This window comes from Bos grunniens, chromosome 11 (genome assembly GCF_055505025.1).
Source record: "Bos grunniens cultivar Pamir isolate PY7600 chromosome 11, Bosgru_T2T1.0, whole genome shotgun sequence".
NCBI classification, from domain to species: Eukaryota; Metazoa; Chordata; class Mammalia; order Artiodactyla; family Bovidae; genus Bos; species Bos grunniens.
The window spans coordinates 1,372,827-1,400,334 of NC_141175.1; the positions used below are offsets into that span (position 1 = coordinate 1,372,827).

A 27,508-nucleotide genomic window follows, 5' to 3' on the forward strand; every position below is an offset into this window, starting at 1 on the left:
CTGCGCCGTGGGAGGCCAGGGCGGTGATCCAGGGGGCCAGAGACCACCACCGCGGTGTCCCTGAAAGTCACTGTCTGTGTTTAGAGTTGATGAGTCTGATTTTTAAAGAAAGGAACAATCCTGAAGTCAAATCAAGAAGTTAAGAATCAAGCCCCTGGGAAAGAGGGAGTGAGAAGGACGGACTGCCCAGTATCGCCCAGTGTTGGCGAGGACGCTACGTGAAGACCCGCCTACGAGGGGAGTCTCCCGCAGCTGCTGCCCTGGAGGCGCCCACAGGTTCCCCAGAGTCGAATGCCAGCCGCGTCTGGCCTGGCACACTGCAGAGAGGCCGGCAGGCATCCACACGGGCCACGGCTGGGTCCACAGCAGATGCCCCGCGGTGTGGACAAGCCCTGTGCTGAGTGTACGGAGCTGGATGAGAAAGGATGGCTCTGTTTTCACAAGGTGTCCTGACCAGGTGGAGCTGCCAGGCCTGGGGCGGGGGCAGTGATCTTCGGGTAACGGTGGCTCTGGGTCAGGGGTGACGGTTGCCCATGCCTGAATATATTAGAGATGCTGAGTTGTCCACTTTAAGAAGTCAGTTCCACAGTCTGTGGATTACATCTCCATGAAGCTTTAAAAGCGTCACTGAGATGAACGCACACACGCTGAATTGTGTTTTAGGGGCGCCCCCGTCAGTGCTGTTGCTTCACTGAAGAGGCCTGAGCGGCCCCATCCGCAGGGGCCCGGCCTTCCGCCCCTGTGTCTCGGGGGTCCGGGGCGGCTCTGGCATGGTGACCGCGTCCTGCAGTGGGGACAGCAGGGTGACTCCTGCGGCCGTTACGCGGAGCAGTGGCTGAGGAGCCGGGCATCCGCCCGTCCTGCCGAGGCCCCGGTATCGCGGTGGGGAGGCAGTCGGGCCGCCAGGGCCACCCTCCTCCCTGGTCAGCGGCGTTTCTCCAGAGCAGTGTGTCCAGCAGAATTACCTGAGCCACAGGTGTGCCTTTAAATTTTCTGTGAAAGAGGCAAGCTAGTTTTCATGACACACTTTATGTACGCCTAGTGCGCCCTGCGCTCCTATTCCCGAGCGCAGCCGGCGTAGAGAAGCCGGCAGTTTCCTGCACTAGGCGGCCTGCCGGGTTGCGGGCGAGGAGCGGCCTCGGGCCGCCGGATCCCGCGCTGAGCCCCGCCCCGCCGAGCTCCTGCTCGGGTCCTCCCGGGGAGCCGGAGCCTGGGCCCGGCAGCCCCCTTGCCACGCCCGCGTGCCCCCTGGCCGCTGTGGAGGCGCAGGGAATGCCTGCGGGGACACGCAGCCAGCGCCCCGTGTTTGTGGAAACAACAGAGACGTAGCGACGGGAGCGGGACGGGGCCTCCCAGCCGGCGTGCGGCGCGGACCCCGTCACTCCCCGCGGGCGGAGAGAAGGCCTCCTGCTGCGCTCTCCTGGGCCGGCGGGTGGAGGGATGGACAGAGGCCTGGACCTGGGCAGCAGCGTGACTCCTGCGGGCCCTAAAGCCCTGCTGTCTGGCTGCTTGAAAGGCAGCTTGGGATCAGAAACTTGGGCCCTCCACTCCTCGCTGTGCCCCCCGAGCCAGGACTCGTCCTCTGGGCTCCCATGGGGTCTCAGGCTTCGAGGCTGGGGCACAACCCGTTCACAAAGCCGCTTTGAGGGGGACGACAGGCCCGAAGGACGCACCCCAACCTGGCCTCCTTTGGATGTGAGGGGTTGAAGGGCGGGGCGGGGGGGGGAAGCGGGGCCAGGAAGGGACACGCCCACGAGCACCTGCTCTGAGCCCCCTTCTGCCTCACACGGGGCTGGGGGCTCCGCTGGAGGCGGCAGCTTCCCCGAGGGTTAGGGCCTGCTGGTGTCCTCTTCCTCCTCTGGGTCTCCTCGGGCCTGACTGAGGGCAGAGTTCAGGACGCGTCTGCTTGGGGGGCCAGCCTGGTCAGCGTGCCAAGCAGGAGGATGGAGGCACAGCTGGGGGCCCTGATCGCCTGGAATTTGTGGCAGCACTGGCTGGCTCCCGGGAGGCTCCCAGGTAGATAATCCAGCCACCTCTCAGGAGGAAGCAGTCTGGCCGGGCTTCTCTCTGGAACCCCCCTGCCCCCTCCTCTCGTTTGAGTCCGTTTCGGTGGGTTTGGTGTCTGACAGGGGTTCCCCGCCCAGGTGTGGGGCGGAGCTGAGAAGCAGGAGCCTTGGGGGCGAGCAGGGATCTTTGAGGAGGACCTCCGGTCACATGCCAGGCCTCCCTGCAGGGATGTGGCTCAGCCTAGCCCCTTTCAGCAGAATCACAACCCTGAATGAGTTGTATTTGGTGACTGATTTAGAGAAAGTTAAAAAACTAGAGGAGGTGCGCGCCCAGGGCTCCCGTCCCGGGACGGCCTGTTTGCCTGGTGTGCGCTGCAAGCCCAGCACCACCACTGCAGCCTGCTTCATTTTCAAATGAGGTCAGTTTATAAGGGCTGCAGTGGGCTGAACTTGAACTTGGTAGCTGCCAGCTGTTTTCAATCTCAGAAGCACGTAGTTGCTGATTTCAGATTCTGGGGCTCGGGAACAGACCAGAGCTGAGCTCTGCTGGCCAAGGAAGGTCTGGGTCTGTCCGCCTGACCTGGGGCTGGCCTGAGAGCAGAGACCATCGCCTGCCTCACGTGGCCAGGCGGCACCATGCCCTGAAAGAAAGTGGGAAAGTGGCCCCGCAGAGGGAGGTGGAAATATACCCACAGAAAAACCTTGGAATTGTAGAGGTTAGCCCTAGTTGAGAAGATTGGAAAACACACCCTCCCACAGCAGAGCCGTTGGGTCATCTGCCCCCTTCCTGGTTGTTGATATTCAGTCATTCAGTCATGTCTGACTCTTTGTGACCCCATGGACTGCAGCATGCCACACTTCCCTGTCCTTCACTATCTCCCAGGGTTTGCTCAGACTCACGTCCATTGAGTCGATGATGCCATCCAACCATCTCATCCTGTAGCCACCTTCCGCTCTCAGTCTTTCCCAGCGTTAGAGTCTAATGAGGTGCCTCTTCGCATCAGGTGGCCAAAGTGTTGGAGCTTCAGCATCAGTGCTTCCAACGGATATTCAGGGTTGGTTTCCTTTAGGGTTTATCGGTTTGATCTCCTCGCAGTCCAGTGGGACTCTCAAGGGTCTTCTCTAGCACCACAATTTGAAAACATTCAGTTCTTCATTGCTCAGCCTTCTTTAGGTCCAACTCTCATGTCTGCACGTGACTACTGGGAAAACCATAGCTTTGACTATATGGACCTTTGTCGGCAAAGTAAAGTCTCTGCTTTTTAATACGCTGTCTAGGTTGGTCATAGCTTCTCTTCCAAAGAGCAAGCATCTTTTAATTCCATGGCTGCAGCCACCATCCGCAGTGATTTTGGAGCCCAAGAAAATAAAGTCTCTCACTGTTTTCATTTTTTCCCCACCTATTTGCCAAGAAGTGATGGAACTGGATGCCATAATTTTAGTTTTTTGAGTGTTGAGTTTTAAGCCAGGTTTTTCACTCTCCTCTTTCACTTTCATCAAGGCTCTTTAGTTCCTCTTCACCTTCTGCCGTTACAGTGGTATCATCTGCATATCTGACCAGCAAAGTGGATGCCTGCAGTGGAAAGAAGGCCATCGAGGCCTTGTGCTTGGACAAACCCTGACTGGCTCACATGGAAAGAGCATGCGGCGTGGGGCCCTGCTGGGCCCAGGTTCCCCTGGAGGGCGGAGGTTGGGCAGACGGGCCTTCGCTGCTGCTCGTCTTTACACGTGTTCCCTCCGTGTGCATGTTCACTTGTGTCCGACTGTAACCCTTTGGACTGTAGCTTGCCAGGCTCCTCTCTCTATCAGATTTTTTCATGCTGGTGGTCTTTACTACTAAAATAAAGCCTCCATCTTTTCACAGAGGAAATGTCCCTGGGGTCACACAAGGGTGGAGTGGCCTGGGGGCTGGACTGTGCTGGGACGGAGGGAGCTATGGGCTGGAGACCCTCTCAGAAGCCCCCACGGCAACCATGGGCCCTGCCTGCAGCAGACTGGAGGCCAGGAGAGGAGCCTGTTTGGAGTCTCCTAAAAGCAGCTGATTGCTCTCAGCCGTGCATGGGTCCCAACCCCAGCCCCACCAGGAGTTCGCTGCCTCAGGGCTCATTGGCTGGGTCGGTGGGTGGCCGTGGCTGTGTGCTGTGCAGGGTCAGGGGCTCCAGGAACAGCCAGCGACAGTGTTGACCACATGGAGCCTGCCTGGCCAGACGCGCACTCAGCCCAGGGCCCTGGGTGGGGCCTGGCCGATGGGGGTGACGTGAGGAGGAGCCAGGCTGGGCTCCTAGGGAGGGGCCCTGCACCGTCTCCAGCCCCTCCTGTTCGGGACCCTCTGGCTGGCCCCAGGGTCCCCCCCTGGGGACCTGTCTGACCTCAGGCCAGACAGGTCGCGGAGTTGGTGGGGTCACAGTGGGGTCACAGAGGCACAGCGGGCCATGAAGCTGGACCAGCCTTTGTGCCCAGCGCTGCTCCGGGGCCCCAGGGGACGGACAGACAGTGGACATGCCAGACAGGAGGGCGAGGGGTATGAGCGGCACTTGCCCACGCACAGGACGCGCTCGTCCTGTTGCGCCCTGGCCGGGCCCCAGTGTGGGCAGGACCCCGGGACGGCACTGCCTGCAGAGGGGCCCAGAGCCCGGCTCTGGCCTTGCCCGGCCACGCAGCACTGCCCTCCCCCTCCTGGTGCAAACACCTGCCTGCACCCACTCCATGGGTGCCCTGAGGGTGTGGCAGGTGGGAGAACCGGCCCCCCAGAGAGAGGGTGCTGTATCAGAGACCCCAGCCGCCGGGAGTGGCAGTCCTCCCAGGGTTGGGCCAGACTTGGGGTGGGAGGTGGGCAGAAGGCATCTGGGATTAGGTCCCAGCAAGGGGTAGGCAGGGGCGGGCAGCTGGGTTTTTCCCAGTGGTTCCTGGGCAAACAGGCTGGATTGCCTGCCTCACTCCAGGTCCATTCAGGTGACCGTAGACAGGAGGAAAGCAAACGCTGAGGACAGGGGGAGAGGCCTGTCACGAGTGAGGGCTGGCCCAGCCACTGCAGAGCCCGGGAGGCTGGAGCTGGAGACAGAGCCTCGGGGACATCTGCATGGGCTGGGCACCCAAGACCCCAGGTGGGGAGGGAGGGTTCCTTCCCGACAGACCGCTCCTCCAGGCACCGGTGCCCCCAGGGAGGCTCTTCCCAGGAGTGCCTTCCCCCCTGGCCCAGCAGCTGTCCAGGGCCTGCAGGGTAGGCCGCAGCCCTCAGACCTGAGGAAAGGGGCCGTGAAGGGAGGGAGGCATCCATACCGACCAACAAAGCACGCGGAAGCCACCGGGTCCTTGGGGGTGAAGGGAGACGGAACTCGTGGATGTTATTAAAATTCTGGTAGTAGGAATGAGTAATTAACGAAAGAGTGGCAAAATAAAAGTCAAGAAATCTCCCCCAAAGGCAGAGAAGAGGAGACATAAGAAAATTAGAGGTTCTTCCAGGAAGCCCAGCGTCCGAGTCAGAGTAACCCCAAGAGCAGAGAATCCAGGGGTGCCTAGCAGACCTTGCCCCGTCCGTCCCTCCTGGCACCTGCAGGCTGGCAGGGGAGGTGCCCCAGGAGGGGAGCAGAGTCCCAGCTGCAGTCAGGAGGCAGGTGGTTCAGAGCTCGCAGCACCACGGGAAGGACCATCACCACCACTCCTGGGGATGGCTCCTCACCCACAGCCAGGCCCAGCCAGGCTTCTAGCCAGGCTGGGGGCCTGTGAAGACACTTGCAGATAGCCGAGAGCAGTGGCACATCCCCCCCTTGCAGTTATTCTCAGGAAGCTTGTGGAGAATGTGCTCCTCTGGAGTCAGGAGGAGACAGAACATGGAGGCTTCGAGGTCAGGGATGCAGGACGCGCTGGGCAGAAGCGGGGCGGGAGGCGCCAGGCTGGAGAGCAGCCGTCCAGACCAAGACGGGCGGCAGAGGCTCGGCAGAAGCTCGGGAGGGGCTGCCCCCGGGAGCAGGCGGCCCTCCTCCAGCTTGTCTGAACTTCCTGGGGAGGGTTGTGGTGCTCAGTCCCGTTCGTGAAGGCTTTGCAAGGAATCAACAGGGAAGAAGTGGTGTCGCTTTTTTTTCTTTACTCTTCCGCCCTCTTTAGATACGATAATTTTGACTGCGTGCTTAGTTACTAAGTCGTGTCTGACTCTTTGCAACCCCATAAACGGTAGCCCACCAGGCTCCTCTGTCCATGGGAATCTCCAGGAAAGAATACTGGAGTGGGTTGCCATTCCCTTCTGCAGGGGATCTTCCTGACCAGGGATCAAACCCAGGTCTCCTGCATTGCAGGCGGATTCTTTACCGTCTGAGCCACCAGGGAGGCCCTAATTTCCATTGACCTGTCTTCAAATTCACTGACTCTTTAATCTGCCATCTCCAGTCTACTGTCAAGCCCAGTCAGTGGGTTTTCCGTTTGAGTCGTACTTGTATGTGTTTTATTGGAGAACTGCCATCTAGTTCTTTATTGTTGTTGTGGTTCAGTCCAGCTCACTTGCAGCCCCGTGGGCCGTAGCCCGCTCCGCTCCTCTGTCCATGGGATTTCCCAGGCAAGAAGGCTAGAGTGGGTTGCCGTTTTCTTTTCTAGGGATCTTCCTGATGCAGGGATGGAACTCACATCTCCTGCATTGGCAGGTGGATTCTTTACTGCTGAGCCGTCAGGGGCTCCCGTTCTTCTATGTAGGTTCATGTGATTTCCATTTCTGCCTCTCTGTTTCATGAAGATCGTATTATCCTGTAACTTTCTGAGCGTGATTTTCATTCGTCTTTTTAACACACTTATGATAGTTGTGTTACAGTCTTTGCTAAATCCAACCTCTGAGCCGCCTTCAGCTTGCTTTCTGTCAAGTGCTTTTCTGTATTCTTCCCCCTTACCTACAGGTTGCACTTTCCTTTGTGATTTTTATATTACCTCTGAACATCATGAATGATATGCTGCAGGGACTCTATTCTGTTACCTTCATCTGAAGAATGCTGAGTGTTGTTCCAGTGAGCAGGCAGTTTCTGATTACCTTGAGCTGGTGAGGGGGGCATAACTTGGCATTGCATTCAGTCAGTTCAGTTCACTCACTCAGCCGTGTTTGACTCTGTGACCCCATGGACTGCAGCACACCAGGGCTCTCTCTCCATCACCAACTCCTGCACCTTGCTCAGACTCTTGTCCATCGAGTCAGTGATGCCATCCGACCATCTCATCCTCTGTCGTCCCCTTCTCCTCCTGCCCTCAATCTTTCCCAGCATCAGGGTCTTTTCCAATGAGTCACTTCTTTGCATCAGGTGGCCAAAGTATTGGAGTTTCAGCTTCAGCCTCAGTCCTTCCAATGAATAGTCAGGACTGATCTCCTTTAGGATGGACTGGTAGAATCTCCTTGCAGTCGAAGAGACTCTCAAGAGTCTTCTCCAAAGCCACGGTTCAAAAGCATCAATTCTTCGGTGCTCAGCTTTCTTTATGGTCCAACTCACATCTGTGCATGACTACTGGAAAAACCATAGCTTTGACTAGATGGACCTGTGTTCGGGTAGATCTTTATCTTGGAGAGGTTCAGCCTACAAAGTGTCCCGTGGACTTGCTGGGGCTTAGGGGCCTGGTTACACGGTTGGGTTGGCAGCACGGGTCTACAGTGGGTCTCACTCGCTGTGGTCACTGGGATGGGTCCCTGAGTGAGCAGCATCGCTTGACCACTCGTGTCTCTGACGAACTCTCGGCCCAGGGACAGCTGCCTCTGGGAGCTCTGGGGGTCCTGCATTCTCACCTGCACTTCTGGCCCCAACAGCCCTTCCAGCTGGTGCCTGGGCTGCAGACTCCTCTACTCAGTGGGAGGCTCTGCTTGCCAGGCTCCAGGTCAGTGGTCTTAGCTGGGCTACTGCCACTAGCTGGGAACTGGCCCATCCCTCCCCAACCCTGGGCATCGCTCGATGGCAGGAAGCACATTTGTACATGGCCTCTCGTCCAGAAGCTGGCCTAAAACGTGTCCAGTGGACACTGTTTGCAGCAGGAGTTGCTCCGGCCTGACACAAGTCTGGAGCAAATGGACAAGGCAGAGAAGCACCTGGCGTTCACGCCAGCTCAGCCGGGCTCTGCCTGTGGCTCCCATGAAGACTCAGTGGAAACCCTCAGAGAGCTGTTTCCAGGCTCGTGGGCTGGGGGTGGGTTCTCACCTTGAGCTTGGTCAGTCAGTGTAAGACTGGAGAGTCAGCAAACAGCTGTATCAGCCTGTTAGAGAGAAGTTTGCCAGTAAACGTACAAAGCTTGTGGGAGTGGTGGCCTGCGGGGCGGCGGAGTGGGTTGGGGAGCAGACGACACGGGGGCAGATGGGGGACCCCTTGATCCAGGCCTGTGTCAGGACCCGGGTCTAAACAGAGGCGCTGCGACAGTCTCGTGATACAGACCACACCGCAAATGAGGACAAACTGGCCCGTTTCCCTAAATGTGGAAAAGCAAAATGCATGTTGTCAGGAGCCTGTTGGCCACCTGGGAACGGCAGTGCTTTGCTGTCAGCCTGGATGACCCAGAGCTGGCTGCGCCCGTGGGGCAGACTCCAGTAGGGAAGCTGCGGCCGCCCGAGACCTTGCCTCCCAACCACAGAAGTGGGCCCTGCGTGGCTGCCCTTCAGGGTCTCTCCCTTGTGTGTGGAGCCTGCAGCCTGACTGTCTCCACTGGTCTCCAGCAGCTCCTGCATCTTCCCTGAGAATGGACCCTGGAGACCCAGAAGAAAAGCCTGCTGCCGGTGACCCCGCTGGTGGTGAGTCCCGTGGGTCAGCGTGTGCCCCTCACGGCCCCAGGTCCAGCTGGGAAGTGCAGGGTGGGCCGGGGGTGGGTGTGTGGGGTCCGTGCACAGGGCAGGGACACCAGGTGGGAGGCATTGGGGTGGTGCGGGCCTGGGGCACGGAGAGCGGCCTCGGGTATGGGCGGGGGCAGGCCACTGGCTGCTGCCATGGCCTCCTGCCCTGGGGGCCGTGGGCTCACCTCCCGTTGCCTGGGAAACGTGAGCCCGTCGTCCCATGGAGGCCTGCCTGCTGGCCGCTTGCCTGATGACTAACACTGAAGGTCAGCCGTGACTGGACATAAACTTCTGGGAGGAGGACGGAGCCCAGGTGTGGGTGGAGCTGGGTGCGCAGGGGCAGGTGGATTTCTCTGGAGCCTTCACTGTGCCCCACACCAAATATGGACACAAGGCATCTCATCCGTCCGGCGGAGAAGGCAGAAGCAGGGGGACCGACAGGTGTCTGAAGAGCAGGAGCACCCACACTGGCCCCCACGTGGCCCCCAGCCCCAAGAGACCCCAGGCTCTCAGCCCTGGATTCTCCTCCAGAAACCCCGAACTCCTCTCGGGCAGTGTCTGCGGGCTCAGCAGGGCTTGCTTTCTGCGCATCTGCTGTGTTTGGTGATGTGGTTGGGGCAGACGCAGGGCCATGTGAAGTCTGATATGAAGTGCCCCCCCCCAGAAAGACAGATGGTGACACGGAGAGGAGACCGAGGCTGGAAAAGCAGGGGCTCCTCCCAGGCCAAGACCCTGTGTCCAGTTGAGAGTGGTCCCCTTCCTGCTACCCTGAGCATCCTGAGGGGCTGTCTCCATGCTGGGCTGGGTCCCTGAGTGGGCACACTATGGGAGGGGGAGCCTCCAACATGTGAGCAAAAGTGCAGTGCCTTCGGCAGGTGATGTGGACGGAGCTCTGGTCCAGCCTCTGTGCCCACACACCCAGGGCCCCGGGCATCTCCTTAGGGTCCTCTGAGGTATACATCCTGCTCCAACAGACTCTCCAAGGGGGCGACAGCAGGTGCCTAAACACTAAACCTAAAAAAAGGGCTGCCCTGCTGCCCAGGCGTCCTCAACACGAACACCACGCTTTTCCCAGAGGCCCCCATTATGTGAAGTCTTTGGGCCTTAAAGCCCACCCTACTGGAAAAAGGGGTAAGACACAGTCCCCCCATCAGACACAGTCCCCCCATCAGACACAGTCCCCCCGTCAGACACAGTCCCCCCATCAGAAACAGTCCCCCCGTCAGACAGTCCCCTCATCACACACAGTCCCCCCGTCACACACAGTAACCCCGTCACACACAGTACCCCCGTCAGACACAGTACCCCCGTCAGACACAGTCCTCCCCATCAGAAACAGTCCCCCCGTCAGACAGTCCCCCCATCACACACAGTCCCCCCGTCACACACAGTACCCCTGTCACGCACAGTACCCCCATCAGACACAGTCCTCCCCATCAGAAACAGTCCCCCCGTCAGACAGTCCCCCCATCACACACAGTGCCCCCATCAGACACAGTCCCCCCATCACACACAGTAACCCCGTCACACACAGTACCCCCGTCAGACACAGTCCTCCCCATCAAAAACAGTCCCCCCGTCACACACAGTCCCCCCATCACACACAGTCCCCCCGTCAGACACAGTCCCCCCATCAGAAACAGTCCCCCCGTCAGACAGTCCCCTCATCACACACAGTCCCCCCGTCACACACAGTAACCCCGTCACACACAGTACCCCCGTCAGACACAGTACCCCCGTCAGACACAGTCCTCCCCATCAAAAACAGTCCCCCCGTCACACACAGTCCCCCCGTCACACACAGTCCCCCCATCACACACAGTACCCCTGTCACGCACAGTACCCCCATCACACACAGTCCTCCCCATCAAAAACAGTCCCCCCGTCACACACAGTCCCCCCGTCACACACAGTTCCCCTGTCAGACACAGTCCTCCCCGTCAGAAACAGTCCCATCAGAAACAGGCCCCCATCACACACAGTCCCCCATCACACACAGTCCCATCAGATAGTCCCCCCATCAGACACAGTCCCCCCATCAGACAGTCCCCCCATCACACACAGTCCCCCATCACACACAGTCCCCCCATCAGACAGTCCCCCCATCAGACACAGTCCCCCCGTTAGACAGTCCCCCCATCACACACAGTCCCCCCATCAGACAGTCCCCCCATCACACACAGTCCCCCCATCAGACAGTCCCCCCATCACACACAGTCCCCCATCACACACAGTCCCCCCATCACACACAGTCCCCCCGTCACACACAGTACCCCCGTCAGACACAGTACCCCCATCAGACACAGTCCTCCCCATCACACACAGTCCCCCATCACACACAGTCCCCCCATCAGACAGTCCCCCCATCACACACAGTCCCCCCATCAGACAGTCCCCCCATCACACACAGTCCCCCCATCACACACAGTCCCCTCATCACACACAGTCCCCCATCACACACAGTCCCCCCATCACACACAGTCCCCCCGTCACACACAGTACCCCCGTCAGACACAGTACCCCCGTCAGACACAGTCCTCCCCATCACACACAGTCCCCCCATCACACACAGTACCCCCATCAGACACAGTCCTCCCCATCACACACAGTCCCCCCATCACACACAGTACCCCCGTCAGACACAGTACCCCCATCAGACACAGTCTTCCCCATCAGAAAGTCCCCCCATCACACACAGTCCCCCCATCACACACAGTCCCCCCATCACACACAGTCCCCCCGTCACACACAGTCCCCCTGTCACACACAGTACCCCCGTCAGACACAGTACCCCCGTCAGACACAGTCCCCCTGTTAGACAGTCCCCCCATCACACACAGTCCCCCCGTCACACACAGTAACCCCGTCACACACAGTCCCCCCATCAGAAACAGTCCCCCCATCACACACAGTCCCCCCGTCACACACAGTACCCCCGTCAGACACAGTACCCCCGTCAGACACAGTCCTCCCCATCAAAAACAGTCCCCCCGTCACACACAGTCCCCCCGTCAGACACAGTCCCCCCGTCACACACAGTCCCCCCATCAGAAACAGTCCCCCCGTCAGACAGTCCCCTCATCACACACAGTCCCCCCGTCACACACAGTAACCCCGTCACACACAGTACCCCCGTCAGACACAGTCCTCCCCATCAGAAACAGTCCCCCCGTCACACACAGTCCCCCCATCACACACAGTTCCCCCGTCAGACACAGTCCTCCCCGTCAGAAACAGTCCCATCAGAAACAGGCCCCCATCACACACAGTCCCCCCATCAGACAGTCCCCCCATCAGACACAGTCCCCCCATCAGACAGTCCCCCCATCACACACAGTCCCCCCATCAGACAGTCCCCCCATCACACACAGTCCCCCATCACACACAGTCCCCCCATCACACACAGTCCCCCCGTCACACACAGTACCCCCGTCAGACACAGTACCCCGATCAGACACAGTCCTCCCCATCACACACAGTCCCCCCATCAGACACAGTACCCCCATCAGACACAGTCCTCCCCATCACACACAGTCCCCCCATCACACACAGTCCCCCCATCAGACACAGTACCCCCGTCAGACACAGTCCTCCCCATCAGAAACAGTCCCCCCGTTAGACAGTCCCCCCATCACACACAGTCCCCCCGTCACACACAGTCCCCCTGTCACACACAGTACCCCCGTCAGACACAGTACCCCCGTCAGACACAGTCCTCCCCATCACACACAGTCCCCCCATCACACACAGTACCCCCGTCAGACACAGTACCCCCGTCAGACACAGTCCTCCCCATCAGAAACAGTCCCCCCGTTAGACAGTCCCCCCATCACACACAGTCCCCCCGTCACACACAGTACCCCCGTCACACACAGTCCCCCCATCAAACACAGTCCCCCCATCAGACAGTCCCCCATCACACACAGTCCCTTCATCAGACACTATCCACCCCCGTCACACACAGTCCCCCTTCACACACAGTCCCCCCATCAGGTGGAGCACCTCATAGAGTTAGGATCATCCTGTGTATAGAGGTGTCTCTCAGTAGCTTGTATGCAAGTTTCCTCCGTGTCTTCTCACAGCTTGATAGCTCATCCCTTCCTGCTTCAGACAGTCCATTGTCTGAAGGGAGCAGAGTGTATTTATCCGAGTGCCGATGTTTAATTTTCCTCTGAGTTCTTGGCCTTACACTTTCCTTCTGTCTGTCTGCACTGGCATCACCCCACACCATGTCAAGCAGACAGCGGGCTCCTCCTAGTGTTTCCGTTTCAGGGGGACGTTTTCATCACTGAGGCCTCTGTCTGCTGAGGGTTTTTATAGACACCTTTAATCTGCATGAGGACGTTCCTTCTCTTCCTAGTTTGCTGGGTTGTATCTTCAATTGTAACTAGAACTAGTCCTCACAAGTTATCGCAGTTACACGGGACACTGTGCGTCCGGGGAGAGGGTCGGGTGGCTTTCCTCCTGTACTGCAGAGTGAGCAGGGCAGACGCGCCTTCCGTGATCAGCCGGCCTTGCCTTCTGGGACAGACCCTCCTGTGGCCTCTGGGGTTCCCCACGGCCCCCGTCTTCTTTGCGAGGCTGCGTCCTCGGGGCCTGTGGCTTGGGTCTCCTGTCTTTCCATCCGTCCGTCCAGCTCCCTGAAGAGCAGCTGCTGCCCCTTGCCCCTTGACTCTCGAGTGGCCTCGCAGCTGCGGCCACCTGGGCTCCTGCTTCCCCAGATGTGGACCGACGGTCCGGAGTCCGACCCCGAGATCCTGGCTAAGGGCCAGATGGTCCTCCCACCTGGACTGGGGCGGGGGCACCCCAGGAGCACCGTCCCCGTTGGCGGGTCTCATGTCCACCCTCCCTGGGCTCTGGGCGACGGCCCCTGATGGGAAAGAACCAGGTCTGCAGCTTCTCGGGGGGCTGGCCAGGTGACAGCCCCACACCTGTGCAGCAGAACTTGCAACGCAAGATGCGCTGGGGCCGCAGGCTCAGGCTGGGGCAGGGGGGTGGAGGTGGGGTGGGTTGGCGGGGAGGTGCTGTGGAGGCTGGGGGGCTGCGGTGAGGGGGAGGGCATGGGGAGCAGGAGCCCTGCTGGCAGGGCAGAGGGTGAGGGAGAGGCCCAGGAGGCAGGCAGCCAGGGGGCGCTGGTGGCCACGGGCAGCTCAGAGCTGGTCCCCAGGCCCTGGCCTCAGAAGCGGCTTCCTTTCCCAAGCCCAGAGTAGGCAGCGGTGACCTTTCCCGGACAGCCGGCCCTTCTTGGCCCTAACCTGGGACCTGGCCTGAGGGCACCGACTCTTCCAGCTTGAGAGTGACCTGGACCCCCGCCGCCCCGGGCCGCACTGGGCTGAGCAGGCGCCCACTCTGGGACCCCACGCCCTGCTCTGCAGCAGGGGGTGGAGAGGCTTTGGGGCTCGGGCCTGGGTGGGACTCACCAGGGGCAGGACAGGGCAGAGGGAAGATGGGGAGGCAGAGGCCGGGACTACGTTGGGCCTCAGCAGGGGTCAGAGGCCAGACAGTGGGCCATGGATGGGGGTCGCCACCCAGCCGGGTCAGTACCGCAAGCCTCCCTGCTCACACAGACCAGGGGCCCACTGCAGTGGGAACGCGAGTCCGGGCTCCCTGAGCTGAGCTGGAAGCCCCCCAGCGGGCACTGTGGGAAGCCCCCCTGCCTGGGGAGCAGGCCAGCCCTAGGGAGAGGCCGCAGGGCCATGCTCCCCGCCACACGCAGCCTCTCCACAGCCCTTCCTTGTCCCCCCAGGCCAGGACCCGCGCCTGTTCCTGCAGACCCTGCAGACGCTGTGGTCTACTCGGGAGCTGCGACAGGTGAGCTGCCTCATCGAATGTTCTGCGGGTCACGTGGGGTTGGGGCCGGGAGACAAGGCCTGTTGGACGCACGGAGCAGGAGAAGGCAGTACCCACCACCAGCCTGCAGGCAGCAGGGGGCACCTGGCGGGCCTCGCGCTTTGCCTCCTCTGCCCGAAGGCTCAGAGGACAGCCGTGTGTGGTCTGGCCGGCAGGCAGCCAGGGCCTTCCGCGGCTCTGGGCCCCGCACACCGGTCCCACGGAGGCCCTGCAGGACGGCAGCTCTGCCTCAGCCCAGGTGGCGCCCATACTGGCCCTCGGCCGCTCCTCCCTGCACCGAGCTCCCTCGAGGCCCCAAGGACTGAGGCTGCCCTGGTCCCTGGGGGCGCGGGAACCACGTGTGGCTGGGGGGTGCCCATCCTCTCGGGCCAGCCTGGCCTCCCTACCCCCACCGCCCCCGCCCCCAGGACCCCAGGGCTGGTGAGCTCCAGGAAGGCCACGGGCCTTCAGGGGAGGCCTGCCTGTGAGCCTGAGAGGTTCACGGGGCTTCCCAGGGCACAGGGCAGCCTTCTGTCTGGACAAGCCCCTGCGGGCCAAGCTGCGTGGCCTCGGGCAGGTATCTGCCTGCCGCCTCCCCCGACCCGCACGGGCCTGTGAACAGCCGGCTCCGGTTGTTAGCTGGAGAAATACAGTGCTTCTGCAAAAGCCAGAAGTTTCTTGATTTCCCGGTTCCGTGCCTGTGGCTTTGAGGGCGACTCAGGAAGCTGGGCCGCGGGGCTGTGAGGCCTTCCCGCCTAGACGGGCCTGCCTGTTGTGGGGGGAGACTGCGTTTCCTGTGGGTGGAGCTGAAGCAGCTTGGGGGAGCCGCCTGTCTGTTCCCTGAGGCTGGGCGCTGAAGGGCTCCGCCTGGACTGGGCCAGGGGCTGGGAACGTGCTGTGAAACCCAGGTCTCCCTGGGGCGACTCCGGCAGAGTTTCCACTTCCGGACCTGTTTCCCAGGGGAGTGCCCGCTTCCTGTGCGTCAGCACAGCTTGGGCCCAGGCCCCTCCGGTTCTGCGACCCCGAGGGTGGCACGGCCCCTGCCCCCGCCCCTCTCCAGGACTGACCTCAAGCAGTGGGCCCAGGCGACTGTCGCCCATGCCGCCTCTCCCTCCCCACCTCCGCGTGAGCCTGTTGTCTTCGTTTGATGTCTGGGCTTCCGTCATCCTTCCTGCTGTCTGATTTTCACTGTGTCTCCTTGACCAGCGTGTTCTTCATTTCCAGAGAGACGCTGGGCCGTGTGTTGATATCCGTCAGCCCGCGTTCCTGGCTGGGAAGGCACCTGGTCTGTGCTCTGGCTTCTGTGGGGGCCGGGCTTGTTCTGTGGTCGTCTGTGTAACTGCTCCGAGTCCCCTGTTCATGACTGGTGTCCCACCAGGAGAGCACGCACGTCCTGGGCCCCTGCTCACGGCCAGCGCACACTGCCCAGTGTTGTGAGACATGCGTGAGGCCTGAGGCCCAGCAGCAAGGCGGGGGTGGGGTCCCTGCAGGGCCTCGAGGGATGGGACGGATGCCTGGGCTGGGCTGGGAGGGAGTGGGGGACGCTGAGCCCCAGGGGGTTCAGACGAGCAGGGGGCCCTGGAGGCCAGCGCAGCCCAGGGCAGGGGCCTCAGGATGCGAGGGGGTCGCAGGGCTGACCCTGCAGGACTCCTGGGAGCTTTGCCCTGTGGGGAAAGAACTGGGACCCAGCAGGGTCTATGGTCTAGCCTTTCAGAGGGGATCGGCCGGCGCTAGAGGAACAGGCAAAGGGCGGGAGGGGGCCAGGCAGGGGGCCTAAGAGCCCCCCAGGGGGGAACCGGGGTGGGGACAGGCAGGGGAGGGCGGCGCTCCCCACATGGGGCCAGGCCTGCACCCTGGAGACTACGGGGAACACTCACTCCTGGGCGCACCCCAGCCCCACGGGGAGGAACCCGACTGTGCTAACAGGCTCTCTGGGCTCTGGCCCAAGCCCACTGCAGTCGGGGGGCCGTGCCTTCACTCCTGAATGTGGGTAGGAAGGAGGGGCTGTGCCCAGGTCCCAGCTGGGTGGGGGTCAGGAAGGGGAGGGGGGCCAGAAGGCGGGAAGGAGGGAGGGAGGGGTCAGCGGGAGCCTCAGCGCCGGGCCTGAAGGGCCGTCGGCATGGACGCTGTGCCCAGCACGCCCGGGAGCAGGGCGAGGGGCCATTCGTGAGCCCGGGCCACGGGGCCACGTGGCTGGGGATGCCGGGCCCGGTGTGTGCGATCCCCCGAGGGCCGCAGCCTCAGGTTAGGGCCACTGTGTCTTATCCTTCACTTAGGGCTGATTGCTCTTCTCTCTCATAGTTTCAGACGTGTTTGTTTTCTGTCTTCATTCCCAAGCTGGTAGCTTGTCGTCCTTTGCTCTTGGAGCTTTGATCGCCCCGCGGTGGTCGTCTCGCCCCGTGGGTGCTCCTCGTGATTCCAGCGGTTTTCACAGGAGCTCATCTCAGTGCAGCTCTCCTTTCTGGTGGCCGAGGGCCAGGCCCAGAGGCGTCCCCAAGTCGGACCCCCTGAGCACAGGCGCAAACACCCTGGGGGCCCCTGCCCTGTGTGTCGGTACCCAAGGCAGGCTGGGGTCTCCCCTGTGCTCACTGTGCCTGGTGCCCCGCAGACCTGTCCCTTCCTGGGGTCTTTACAGACAGAGCATTCACTTGATGCTCGAGGGAGAGTCCGTGTTTCGTTCTCGAGAGCCCTGCTGAGTAGCCAGAGAACAGTGGTTTAAAGTCACAAAGACGTGAGTGGATGTCGCTCCAGGAGCATCCTGGGAGCCCGCCTGGGGGCCACGGCCATGTCCCTGCTGAGACCTGCCACCCGACGGTGGGCCCTGAGCCCCGGGCTGAGCACAGCAGAGGTGTTTGTGAGGGAAAGGCTCACACAGACAGGAAGCGGGTGACGCCAGGGGCCTTGGGCTGAAAGAACGCTTTCCCAGGTCAGAGCGTCAGAGAGCAAAGGGGCCCAGGTGAGAGCGTCAGAGGGCAGTGGGGCCCAGGTGAGAGCGTCAGAGGGCAGCGGGGCCCAGGTGAGACTGTCAGAGGGCAGCGGGGCCCCTGGCCTCGCTGATGACCATGTCTCCGCTGCTCAGTCACGTGGTGGGGGAACTGAGATGCGGCCCTTTGTCAGCAGGGCCCTGGGGAGCTCAAGGGGCTTCAGGGAGGTCTGTGCTCTCTGGGCCACACCAGAGCAGATCCGGGCGTTCATGATTGCACCGCGGGAGCCGGACCTGCAGACCCCCCCAGGGCTCAGCTGGGCCTGCAGACCCCCAGGGCGCAGCTCCTGTCTCGGCACCTGGCCGGGTGACAGCCATGTCCATGATGGTCTCAGGGAAGGTGGGGGGGACTGCCCACTCCTTGGGGGTCTTGGAGAAGGTGGGGGGGGACTGCCCGCTCCTTAGGGGTCTCAGGGAAGGTGTGGGGGTCTGCCTGCTCCTCAGGGGTCTCGGAGAAGGTGCGGGGGGACTGCCTGCTCCTCCGGGGTCTCAGGGAAGGTGGGGGGACTGCCCACTCCTCAGGGGTCTCGGGGAAGTTTGGGGGGGACTGCCCGCTCCTTAGTGGTCTTGGGGAAGGTGCCCGGCCGTTTCCGCTTCGGGTGTGAAGCAGTGTCTCTTCCCAGACCCCTTCTCTGAGTGCTTTAGGTCGAGGCCCCATGTCTAGTAGCAGCAGGACGGGGGCCCTGGAAGCCGCTGCTCTGCAGGGCTTTTTGGGGGAGGGTGAGCGAGCTGACCCCAGCTGTCGAGGGCAGAGCCCCGGGCCGGCCAGGGAGCAGGGCCTGACCTCCGGAGGACACGCCACCTCCCGTGCCCTTCCCAGGCCTCTGTGAGTCGGCACGGGAGAGTCCGTCCAGGGGAGACCGGACACCTCAGAGGGAAGAGCTGGCCCTGCGCTCTGCCCGTGTCCGGGAGGGGGGCTCCGCGGGCTCACAGGGTCCTCGAGGCAGCCCTCCCCCTGGCAACGCTCCGCACTCAGCGCCATGACACCCCGGTCCCAGGACAGGGGCCTCCTGGGAAAAGCCTTTCTTCTTTGGGGCCTTGAGCGGGGATTCTCTTCCTCCAGCCCCTGCCCTGGCCCATGGCTGCCTGCACAGCCTCTGTGGGGCTGGAGGTGAGGGGCTGGCCGTGCCCAGGGCCCCGCTGGTCACATGAAGGACACCGTGACGCTCGCTGTCCCCTGGACGTGGTGGTGGAGACACAGCTGCTCTTGTTCCGGTCGCTCAGCTCTCATGTGTCTCTAGAAAAGCAAACAAAAGGCGCTTTTCAGTTTGGGTTTTTCTTCCTTTTTTCTGTCTCCTGTCGTTTGTTGGGCCCACTGCCACATCCCATGCATGCCACGCGGGCGGTCAGGGTGCAGGGGGCTGCCACCCAGCTTCTGGCCCGGGGATCAAGCCTGGCCTTTGCGGGACCATCCGCCTGGCCGGCCCCTGTGCCCAGTCCCGGGGCAGCTGGCAGGGAAGGCGGGGCAGCTCCGTTCTGGTGGGAGGGCTGGCGGTGAGGACTCACCACAGTGGGGCCTTGCGTCTCCACAGCTCCGGGAGGAAGCCTGGAAATGGTTCGCTGCCCTGGACAACCCGCTCACCACTCTCCTGGACATGCTGGATGCCAGTCGGGGCTGTGGGGGACGGGACCCCTCGCTGGAGGCCTGGGTGGCCCGCGAGCTGGAGCGCTGGCTACAGGCACAGCCACACCCGGGGCCCGCCCAGGTGAGCCCCACCCTCGGCCCATGGCCTGTTCCCAAGTCGCACCCCTTCTCACCCCGTCCAGCCCTCCACACGGGGCCCCACACCCACCTGACCCTGCTCCGGCAGCCCACCGGGGGTCACCAATGGTGGATGGGGCTCTGGGCCTCTGACAGGCATGTGCCAGGCAGCCTCAACTCCCTTGTCTGTGCCCCTGCCCACCCGCAACGTCCACCCACCAGCCTGAGGCTGCAGGCACTGGCTGCCCCGCACCAGGCCCACCCAGGCCTCAAGACCCCAGCCACAGCTGCCGCCTCCACTGAGGTTGGGTCTGGGGCTTCCAGGGCGGCCGAGCACTGAAGCCGCTGCAGGCCCGTGCGGTCCGGCTGCTCACCGAGGGCCCCCCCAGCCTTGTGGAGCCACTGGTCAGCATCTTCCAGCTGCAGGACGCAGACCGGAGCCCCGTGCTGGCTCACATTCACCGGCTGCACCAGGAGGGCAAGTTCAAAGAGGTGAGCGAGCCCTTCCCTGTGGCTCTGGGCCTCTCTTCCACGGGCCGGGCCTCCACGTGGGTCAGCGGGCGGGGTGAGAGCCAGGCTGGGTGCGAGACGCCCACTCTGAAAGTGTCCCCTCCACCATGGGGGCTGTGTAGGGGCTGCAGGTATGGGGTGCGAGGGACCAGCCACCCCGGGATCAGCCCAGGTTCATGCCTGGCGTGAGGGTACTGGGCGCCCCTCACACTGACCATCTGAGAGGTCTGGGCACAGCCCCCCACATCCTGCCTGGTCTACAGTACCTGCCAGGGTCCTTCCTTCCCAGGTATGAGCAGGGGCAGGGGGCGGGGATGGGAGAAGCTCACCACAGCCTCTGCCCACCCAGGCCACCCCGGGGCCCAGGCCAGACCCTGGGCCTGCTCTCTCCTCCTGCCCCTGCCCAGACTTACTCCTGCTCACCCGGCCCCTGTTGGCACAGCCTGGAGGCAGGGAGCCCGCGGGCAGGAGCTGAGGCCTCTCTGCTTGAGGACAGGCCCTCCCTACAGCCACGGCCGCGGCGACGATGGGCTGGAGGACTGGCCACTTTGCTTCTGGGCCTCGGTGTGCAGGTGTCTGTAGGGTGTCTGCCTTGGAGCTGGGGGCCTGCACTCTGGGTGGGGTCCACCCGTGCCTGTTTGCTGGGCCACTCTGGACTGGGTCGGGGGAGTGGTGGGGACCCTGTGAGGGACAGACTCCCTCGGGCCCTGCCAGATCCCCGCTGTTACCATCCTGCCAGCCCCAACCCCCCAACCCCGCCGGCGACCAGCCCTGGCACAACACGTGTCCTTTTCAGAGGATCGGGTGTGGGGTGTCACGCCGGTGTGGGCCCAGACTCTCAGCCGTGTCCATCGGGTCAGGGCTCCCAGTGTGTGTGACGCGCGCGCGGCCGGGGGACTGAGGGCGGGCGTTTTGCTCCGCTGTAGGAGGTAGGGCTGGCTGTGGGCGGGGGTGGGGGGTTGGGGGCTTAGTAGCAGAGGCCTCTGGGAGGACTAGGGGGCGGCTTTTGGAAGCTCGGTGCTTTTGCTGATTCCTCTGTGAGCAGAGCTGGTTCTCACTTAACCCAGAAGGTTCCGAGATGAAGAGGGAGCCCTGAGGTGTGCTCTCGGTGTCCCGGGGCCCCGCGGGTGCTCTGGCGGTGACTCTCCGCGGGGTTGGTGGGCGGGGCGGCGGCGGGATGAGCGGCGCGGGGCGGGGGGCCGGGCGCCTGGCTGAGATCCAAGCGGCTGCTGCACCTGAGGTGCGGGCGCCGGCTCAGAGGGGCCGTCTCCTCGGGAGATGAGTCCAGCGTCCAGGAGTCCAGAGCCCGCCCAGGGCTCGCCTCCGCCGCTGCCTCGTGGGGCCCAGAGACGACCCCACACACCGGGGGACGGTGCTGCCGGCGCCCAGGCGGTCCCAGGCCCACCCCGCGCCCCCATCCCCGACGGGGAGGCTCCTTGGAATGGAGGCGCGCGGCGGGCGGAGGACGCGCGGGCACAACGCGGCGGTGCGGGGCCGGCCTGGCGGCCGGGCCGCGGGGGAAGAGGCAGGCTGGTGTGTCGCGTCTCCTGTTACACTCCGGCCTTTCAAAGAGCGTCTGGGCGGCTGAATGCGCCTCCCTCGCGCTCCGAGGCAGGGCTGGCACACAAAGAGCGCTCTTGTCCGGCGCAGGCCCCTCGTGCGGAGAAAGGCCATTGTCCCGAGCGGGCCGGCCCGGCAGGCGGTGCACGCTCCAGTGCCCGCGCCGCGCCGCCGAGGGGCCGCCTTCAGGCCTGTCCGCTCGGATTAGTGGGGACTCACGGCTTCATGTGCTGCGATATTTCATGTCGAGGGCGGCGGCGGGCTCTGGCCGCGTGAATGCCCGCTTTTGTCTGCTGAGTTATTTTATTTACGTTTTTTAAACAGCTTATCAAGGTAAAAAGATAGCTTTGCTTTAAAAAAAAGAAAAGAAAGAAAAAAGAAAAGGTCCCTTGGCGGAAAGCCCATGGCAAGCAGTGCAGGTGGGAGGCAGGTCGGTCCTGGGGTCTGGGACCCGGGTCTGGGCACCTCCCCCGGCCCCTGCTGGCCCATCAGGGTCCGGCATGCCTGCCCTTCCCACTGTCACTGCCCCAGCCCCTCTGGTCTTAGTTACTTTTCAGCAAAGCTGCAGCTCTGGGGCCTGAGCTGGTTCCCACTGCCCCACCCTGACCCCGCCCAGGGCAGCCCTCTTCTCAGCAGCCAGCTCTTGGCTTCCTGGGCAGAGGTCAGCGATGCCAGCAAGGTGCCGGGTGGCCCAGCCCTGGTCTCGTCCCCTACCCTCCTCCCACTGTGGCTGCCCAGCCTGATCTGGGGCAAGTCCCAGGCCCCTGGGTCAGCAGGCGATCCCCCCACCCTCAGGGCCTGTGTGACAGGTGAGCCATGAGCAGCCTGGCCCAACAGAACCGAGGTGGGGCTTCCTGGAGGAGATGATTCTGCTGCCAGCCCTCCCCCCAGTGACCATGGTGGCTGGGCAGTGCCATCAGGGCACTCTCCCGTGTCTGTATAAGGCCACACAGCCCCCTCTTCGTCCTGTGCCCCCCACAGCCTCCAGGCCACAGACCCCCCCCAGGGCGGGGGGGGCAGAGAGGACCCTTCTCAGCCAGTCCCTGGGGGAGTCCATGGCCTTCCAGCCCCTGTGCTCCAGCCACACCCTCATGTCCACGCAGGCCGCCTGGCCGAAAGAGGGCAGCCTGGGTGCACAGAGAGCTCTGGCGGGCCTGGTCAGGGGCTGGCTGCTGTGGAGGAAGCAGGCAGAAGAGAAGGGCACCCAGACCCTCTGGGGGCATCATCCTGTGCCCAGGGGTGTGCACCCCTCACAGGCGGGCTTGACCACACACCTGGGTGGGTGCCACCAGACTCTGAGCACTGCCTGCCCCGCTCCATGGCCCCCACACTCTGCCCTGCCGGTGGGCACCTTGTACCAGGGCCCTGACTGCAGGCCAGTGTGTGAGCCACCCAGGCCAGGTCGGCCCAGTGGGCCCCTGGGCCTTCCTGTCTCCTGGGAGGGGGAGGGAGGGGAGAAGGGTGGCAGGAGAGAAAAGAGGGAGGGAAAGGGGGTGCGGCGGACAGAGAAGGGCCTGGGGTGGGCGGGCTCTGCAGGTTGCCCTCCCGCTGCTCTGAGGGGCAGTGCCTGGCCTGCCCTTGCCCCCACCGGACCAAGACCCCGGCCACCACCCCAGGCTGCCCCTCCAGTCTGAGGCTGGCTCTGGGGCTCAGAGGAGTTCTTGGATGGGGGGTAGCCTGCTGAGGAGCCGGACCCTCGGGTGATGGAGGCCAGCCGCCCAGGAGAGTGGTGAGGAGTCAGGGGCTCCCTTTGCTGCCTCTGCTGTCCTCTACCGGGCCACTGCCTGGGGCCTGGCCTGGAGCACGGGAGGCTCCCAGGCCCCAGTCCTCCCACCCACGGCCCTTCTTCAACCGCCGCCTGGCCTGACTGAGCCCCGGTTCAGATGCTGGCCCTGCGGGAGCCTGGAAGCCGGGACGCTGGTGGCCGGGCTCTAACGGCCTGGGGTCTGAACGTGGGGTGCCCAGCGTGTGCACTCCGGCCTTCCTGGGCGGGTTGCAGAGCCCCTTCAACTTCCTGAGGGTCTCCTCCCCAAAAGAGGTCAGAGCATCCGGTGAGGCTGCAGGGACACCTGAGGAAGGAGCCCACCCGCAGGCACCTGGCCCCGCCCCCAGCCCCGCCCCCGCTCCCCCACCTGGGCCCGCCCCAGCCCCGCCCCCAGGCCTGCGTCCCCTTCCCTGGCCTCCCACCTCCCCCATTTCGCCTTTCCCCTCCCCCAAGCCCTGCACCCCTCTCCCCTGGCCCTGGGCCCCCCGGGGCCTGGCCCAGACTGAGTTCCTGGACTCCGGCCAGGCCGCGGGGCGCTGGGTCAGCGCCGCGCAGGGAGAGGCCCCCCAGCCCCGCGCCCCCGCCCCGTGATCCCTGCCTCCGCCGGAGCTGCCTTTCCCAGGCCGCTATTTTGGGCCTTTCTGTGAGTTGCGGGGGGCGGGGCCGGGCCGCCTGGCCAGTTATTTTTGCTCATAATGGGAGCGCGATGTATGGAAATTATTAATAGCAGCGCGGCCTGCGCTACGTGCGGGCGCTCAGGGCTGCCCAGTGTTTGCCGAGTCCGGGGAGGGTCGCGCGCCCAGGACAGGGCAGACCGTGCAGCGCGCACCCTGCCCCAACCGAGGGGCTGCCTGTGAGTCCGTGGCTTCAGTGCCTCTTGTTCTATGGATCCCAGGGCAGCTCTCTGCATGCCCCCGAGGCACCGACCGCCCTGCCTGCCGCCCTGGACCTGGGGTCAGCGCACTCCATCCAACAGACTCTGAGTCGCTTTGGGGCGCACGCTGTGGCTTGTGGAAAGCGCTCAGACTGGGTCCGGAGGAGCCCCGCAGGTCAGGGCTGCCATCCCTCAGGCGTCCAGAGCACACAGAGCCCCACCGGCCCTCCCCGGGGGTGCCCAGCACGCTCCTGGGCCTAGGGAGTTGGGAGAGCTCCCAGGAGCAGTGGGGAGAGCAGTCCACACCCCATCAGGCTCCATGGGTGGGTGATGGGGGCCCTGCTCCTCCCTCCATCCTCCACCCTCTCATCAGCAACCCCTGACCCAGGCCCCCTGCCCAGCAAGCACCTCGAGGCCCCGTCTATGTTAAACCCTAGCTGGGTGAGGGGGAACACAGGGGTTGTTCCAGCCACCCCACAGCACACATGGAGCCTGGCTTGGCACAGGGGCTTGTGGACTGGGACGCTTCCTGGTTCCAGGCCCCTCCACCTGAGGCCACGTGGCTGGAACTGCACAGGCCCGGTGGCTGTCCCTCCAGTGACCGGAGGCGACTGGGGGCTGCGGGGAGGGCGGGAGCCTCCTGTGCACACTCTGCGCAGAAGCACTGCTTGTCCCCTGGGCCCCGCACAACCCAGGCCCTCTGTGTTTCCCAGGCCATCGTGCTAGGCACGAAGCTGCAGCTGCAGGCAGATCTCGACGCTGAGAAGGTGAGAGTCTTTCTCACGTAGATCAGATCGTGTCCAGGCCCCCAGAAGCATGGTTTAGGGAGGGTCCCCACCACTGAGCTGTGGGCTTTGTTCACACAGGTGGAGCTCAGGTGCTGGAGGGCAGGAGTCACATGTGACCACCTGATTATGTGAGGAAGGCAGGGAGGGGCCCATGAGTGCCTGTGAGCTGTCAGCGGGCGCTGGTATAGCATGCTCACAAAGTGGCCAGTCACTGGCGGCATACCACACCGTCTTCTGCTCTGGGGTGGCCTGAAGGGTTCTCAGGAGTGGGAGCTCCCATGAGGACCGTGCACCTGGAGCCCTGGCCTGGCAGATGGGTCCACGTCCCGTCTGGTCTCCAGACAGCTTGGCCTATGTGACCACGTGGGGGAGGGGAGGGCAGGTGAGGAGACTTCTGTGGGTCCACTGGGAGGGGACCTTTTGAGATCTGGTTCTTTCAACGGGAGTGGCCAGTATCTCCCAAGGTCCAATACCATGGCCAGGTGCTCCCTTGGGGCCTCCCAGGGGCTTGGGCAGCTTAGGGGGTCTTGCAAGCATGCACCAGGCCATGTGCCGGTGCCATCTCAGCACGACAGGCATTTCTGGGCCACCAGGGCCGCGGTTGGTGGTTGATGTCCACCCTGCTCCTCCTCCCCAGCCTACAGCCCACCCACCGGCTCGGGGACAGCAGGGCCCCCCCAGGAGCCCCCAGGCCTGTTTGAGCCTCTAATCCTTCATGGTAGAGATGAGGGTGACCACAGAGCCCCCCAGGGATGGCCTAAGGAGCAGCAGGGCCTGTGTGTGCATATGTGTGTGAGCATGGGTGTGTGTGTACACACATGAATCTGTGTATGTACATGGGTGTGTGTGTGCGCACATGGGTGTGCATGTGAGCATGGATGTCTGTGCATGGGTATCTATGCACATGGATGTCTGTGTGCGCACATGGATGGGGGTGTGTGCATGCGTACTGGGGAGGGTGTGTACACACATGGATGTATGTGTATGTGTGTGCGTGCACTGGGATGTGTGTGTACACACATGGATGTGTGTGTGTGTGTGTGCAGGGGCCCGGGCATGGGGCACAGCTAGGAGCAGGGGGTGGGCCTTCACGAGGCCTTGAAACACGCGGCTGGGCCCCTGAGCTCTCCCAGGGAGGCGAGTTGCACAGACTGGCCTCTGGGCCCTTTGGCCCTGACGCCCTGGCCACTCCCTGTGCTGCGCTGGAAGTGAGTCCGGGTCCTGGCTGCAGAGCCGCGGCCTGAGGGGTGTCTCCCCGCAGATGTGTGTGCCCCTGCTCCTGCAGGACAAGGTGGGCCTCGCAGAGCGCTACATGGACAGCCTGCCCCACCTCCAGCAGAGGCTGCTTGCCCTCATGGACTCCTGGTGTCAGCCTGGCTTTGACATCAGGGTCGTTGCCAGGTGAGCTCCATGGGGCCCAGGGTGGGGGTGGGGCTCGTCGGGCAGCAGGCCCATGGGGGAACCACCACACACTCAGCCCGCCCTCACCCACCTGCGTCCCAGCCAGTCAGCAAGGGGCCTGCTTCTGGAGCCAAGGGCCTGACTCTGGCAGCATGGGCAGAGAGACTTAACTGCTCTGAATCAAACAGAAATTATTCTCCCCAGGGGCCCTTTGCTTACACAGTCCTGAGGTCGCACCTCTTATCCAGGTGCTGGCTCCTTCATTCCTTCCTTCATCTAATTAATCTGTCTGGAGTGCCGGCAGTTACAGAGAAAAGGCTGCATGCCAACAGGGAGCCCACATGTGTGTGTGTATGTGTGTGCATGTGTGTGTGTGCGTGTGCATGTGCCTGCGTGTGCATGTGTCTCTGTGTGTGTGCATGTGTGTATCAGAGACACAGGGTGTCACCTATGCGTGGGCATCTGAAAGAGGGCTTCCTTCCACCTCCCTGGGAGTGGGTGAGGGGAAGCGGTGCTGAGGCTGCCCAGGCTCCCTGGGCATCTGTCCGTCAGCAGGCGGCAGCATTGGCCCCACGTCTGGGTGCCCTGTCCTGGCACCACACAGCCCTGACCATCTCACCTGAGAGTCAGGCCTTGGACTCTGGTGGCAGGTCTCCCCGGGCCCTCCCTCTCCTGGAGCCATGGGCAAGCACTCCCATTTGTGGGTTTGTTTTCTCATCCATAAAATGGGGCTGATTCTGTCTCTAGGTGCTGCTGTGACTTCAGCTCCTATGGGACGGACGAAGCAGCAGGCCAGACACACGGCACGTGGCTGCCATTGCTCTCATTATGTGTCAGAAAAGAGAGAGAAACAGGTGGAGCAATAAGTGTATGCAGATGGGGAGGGAGGGAGACAAGGCAGAAAGTGGGAGGATCCTCAGGGTTAGATTTAACTGGAGATATGGTGACTGCAGCCATGAAATTAAAAGATGCTTACTCCTTGGAAGGAAAGTTATGACCAACCTAAATAGCATATTCAAAAGCAGAGATGTTACTTTGCCAACAAAGGTTCATCTAGTCAAGGCTATGGTTTTTCCTGTGGTCACGTATGGATGTGAGTTGGACTGTGAAGAAGGCTGAGTGCCGAAGAATTGATGCTTTTGAACTGTGGTGTTGGAGAAGACTCTTGAGAGTTCCTTGGACTGCAAGGATCTCCAACCAGTCCATTGTGAAGGAGATCAGCCCTGGGATTTCTTTGGAAGGAATGATGCTAAAGCTGAAACTCCAGTACTTTGGCCACCTCACGCGAAGAGTTGACTCATTGGAAAAG

At 62.7% G+C, this 27,508-nt stretch overlaps 2 protein-coding genes across 13 annotated transcripts in view; one reads left to right on the top strand and one right to left on the bottom strand.

Moving 5' to 3' along the window:
• Window positions 1-27,508, top strand: part of EXD3 (exonuclease 3'-5' domain containing 3) — a 75,417-nt gene that overhangs the window by 8,661 nt on the left and 39,248 nt on the right. For 3 of the 12 annotated variants that reach the window (XM_086323994.1, XM_086323996.1, XM_086324000.1), the window contains exons 3-8: window positions 8,674-8,748; window positions 14,534-14,598; window positions 19,132-19,305; window positions 19,626-19,793; window positions 24,724-24,777; window positions 26,060-26,199. In XM_086323994.1, coding sequence (XP_086180120.1) covers window positions 8,697-8,748; window positions 14,534-14,598; window positions 19,132-19,305; window positions 19,626-19,793; window positions 24,724-24,777; window positions 26,060-26,199 — 653 coding nt within the window. In that variant the 5' untranslated portion in view covers window positions 8,674-8,696. Of the gene's footprint in view, window positions 1-8,673; window positions 8,749-14,533; window positions 14,599-19,131; window positions 19,306-19,625; window positions 19,794-24,723; window positions 24,778-26,059; window positions 26,200-27,508 lie in introns of those variants that run through there. The other 9 variants (XM_086323995.1, XM_086323997.1, XM_086324002.1 and 6 more) reach the window with 7 other exon arrangements.
• LOC147362201 (uncharacterized) lies at window positions 4,380-6,146 on the bottom strand. The gene has a single exon (XM_086324040.1). The coding sequence runs from the start codon at window positions 5,443-5,445 to the stop codon at window positions 4,408-4,410; it is 1,038 nt and encodes a 345-aa protein (XP_086180166.1). The 5' UTR covers window positions 5,446-6,146; the 3' UTR covers window positions 4,380-4,407.

Bases quoted from the DNA above. Each gene is read 5' to 3' on its own strand.
- LOC147362201 (XM_086324040.1), bottom strand. From the start codon at position 5,445: ATGTCTCCTCTTCTCTGCCTTTGGGGGAGATTTCTTGACTTTTATTTT.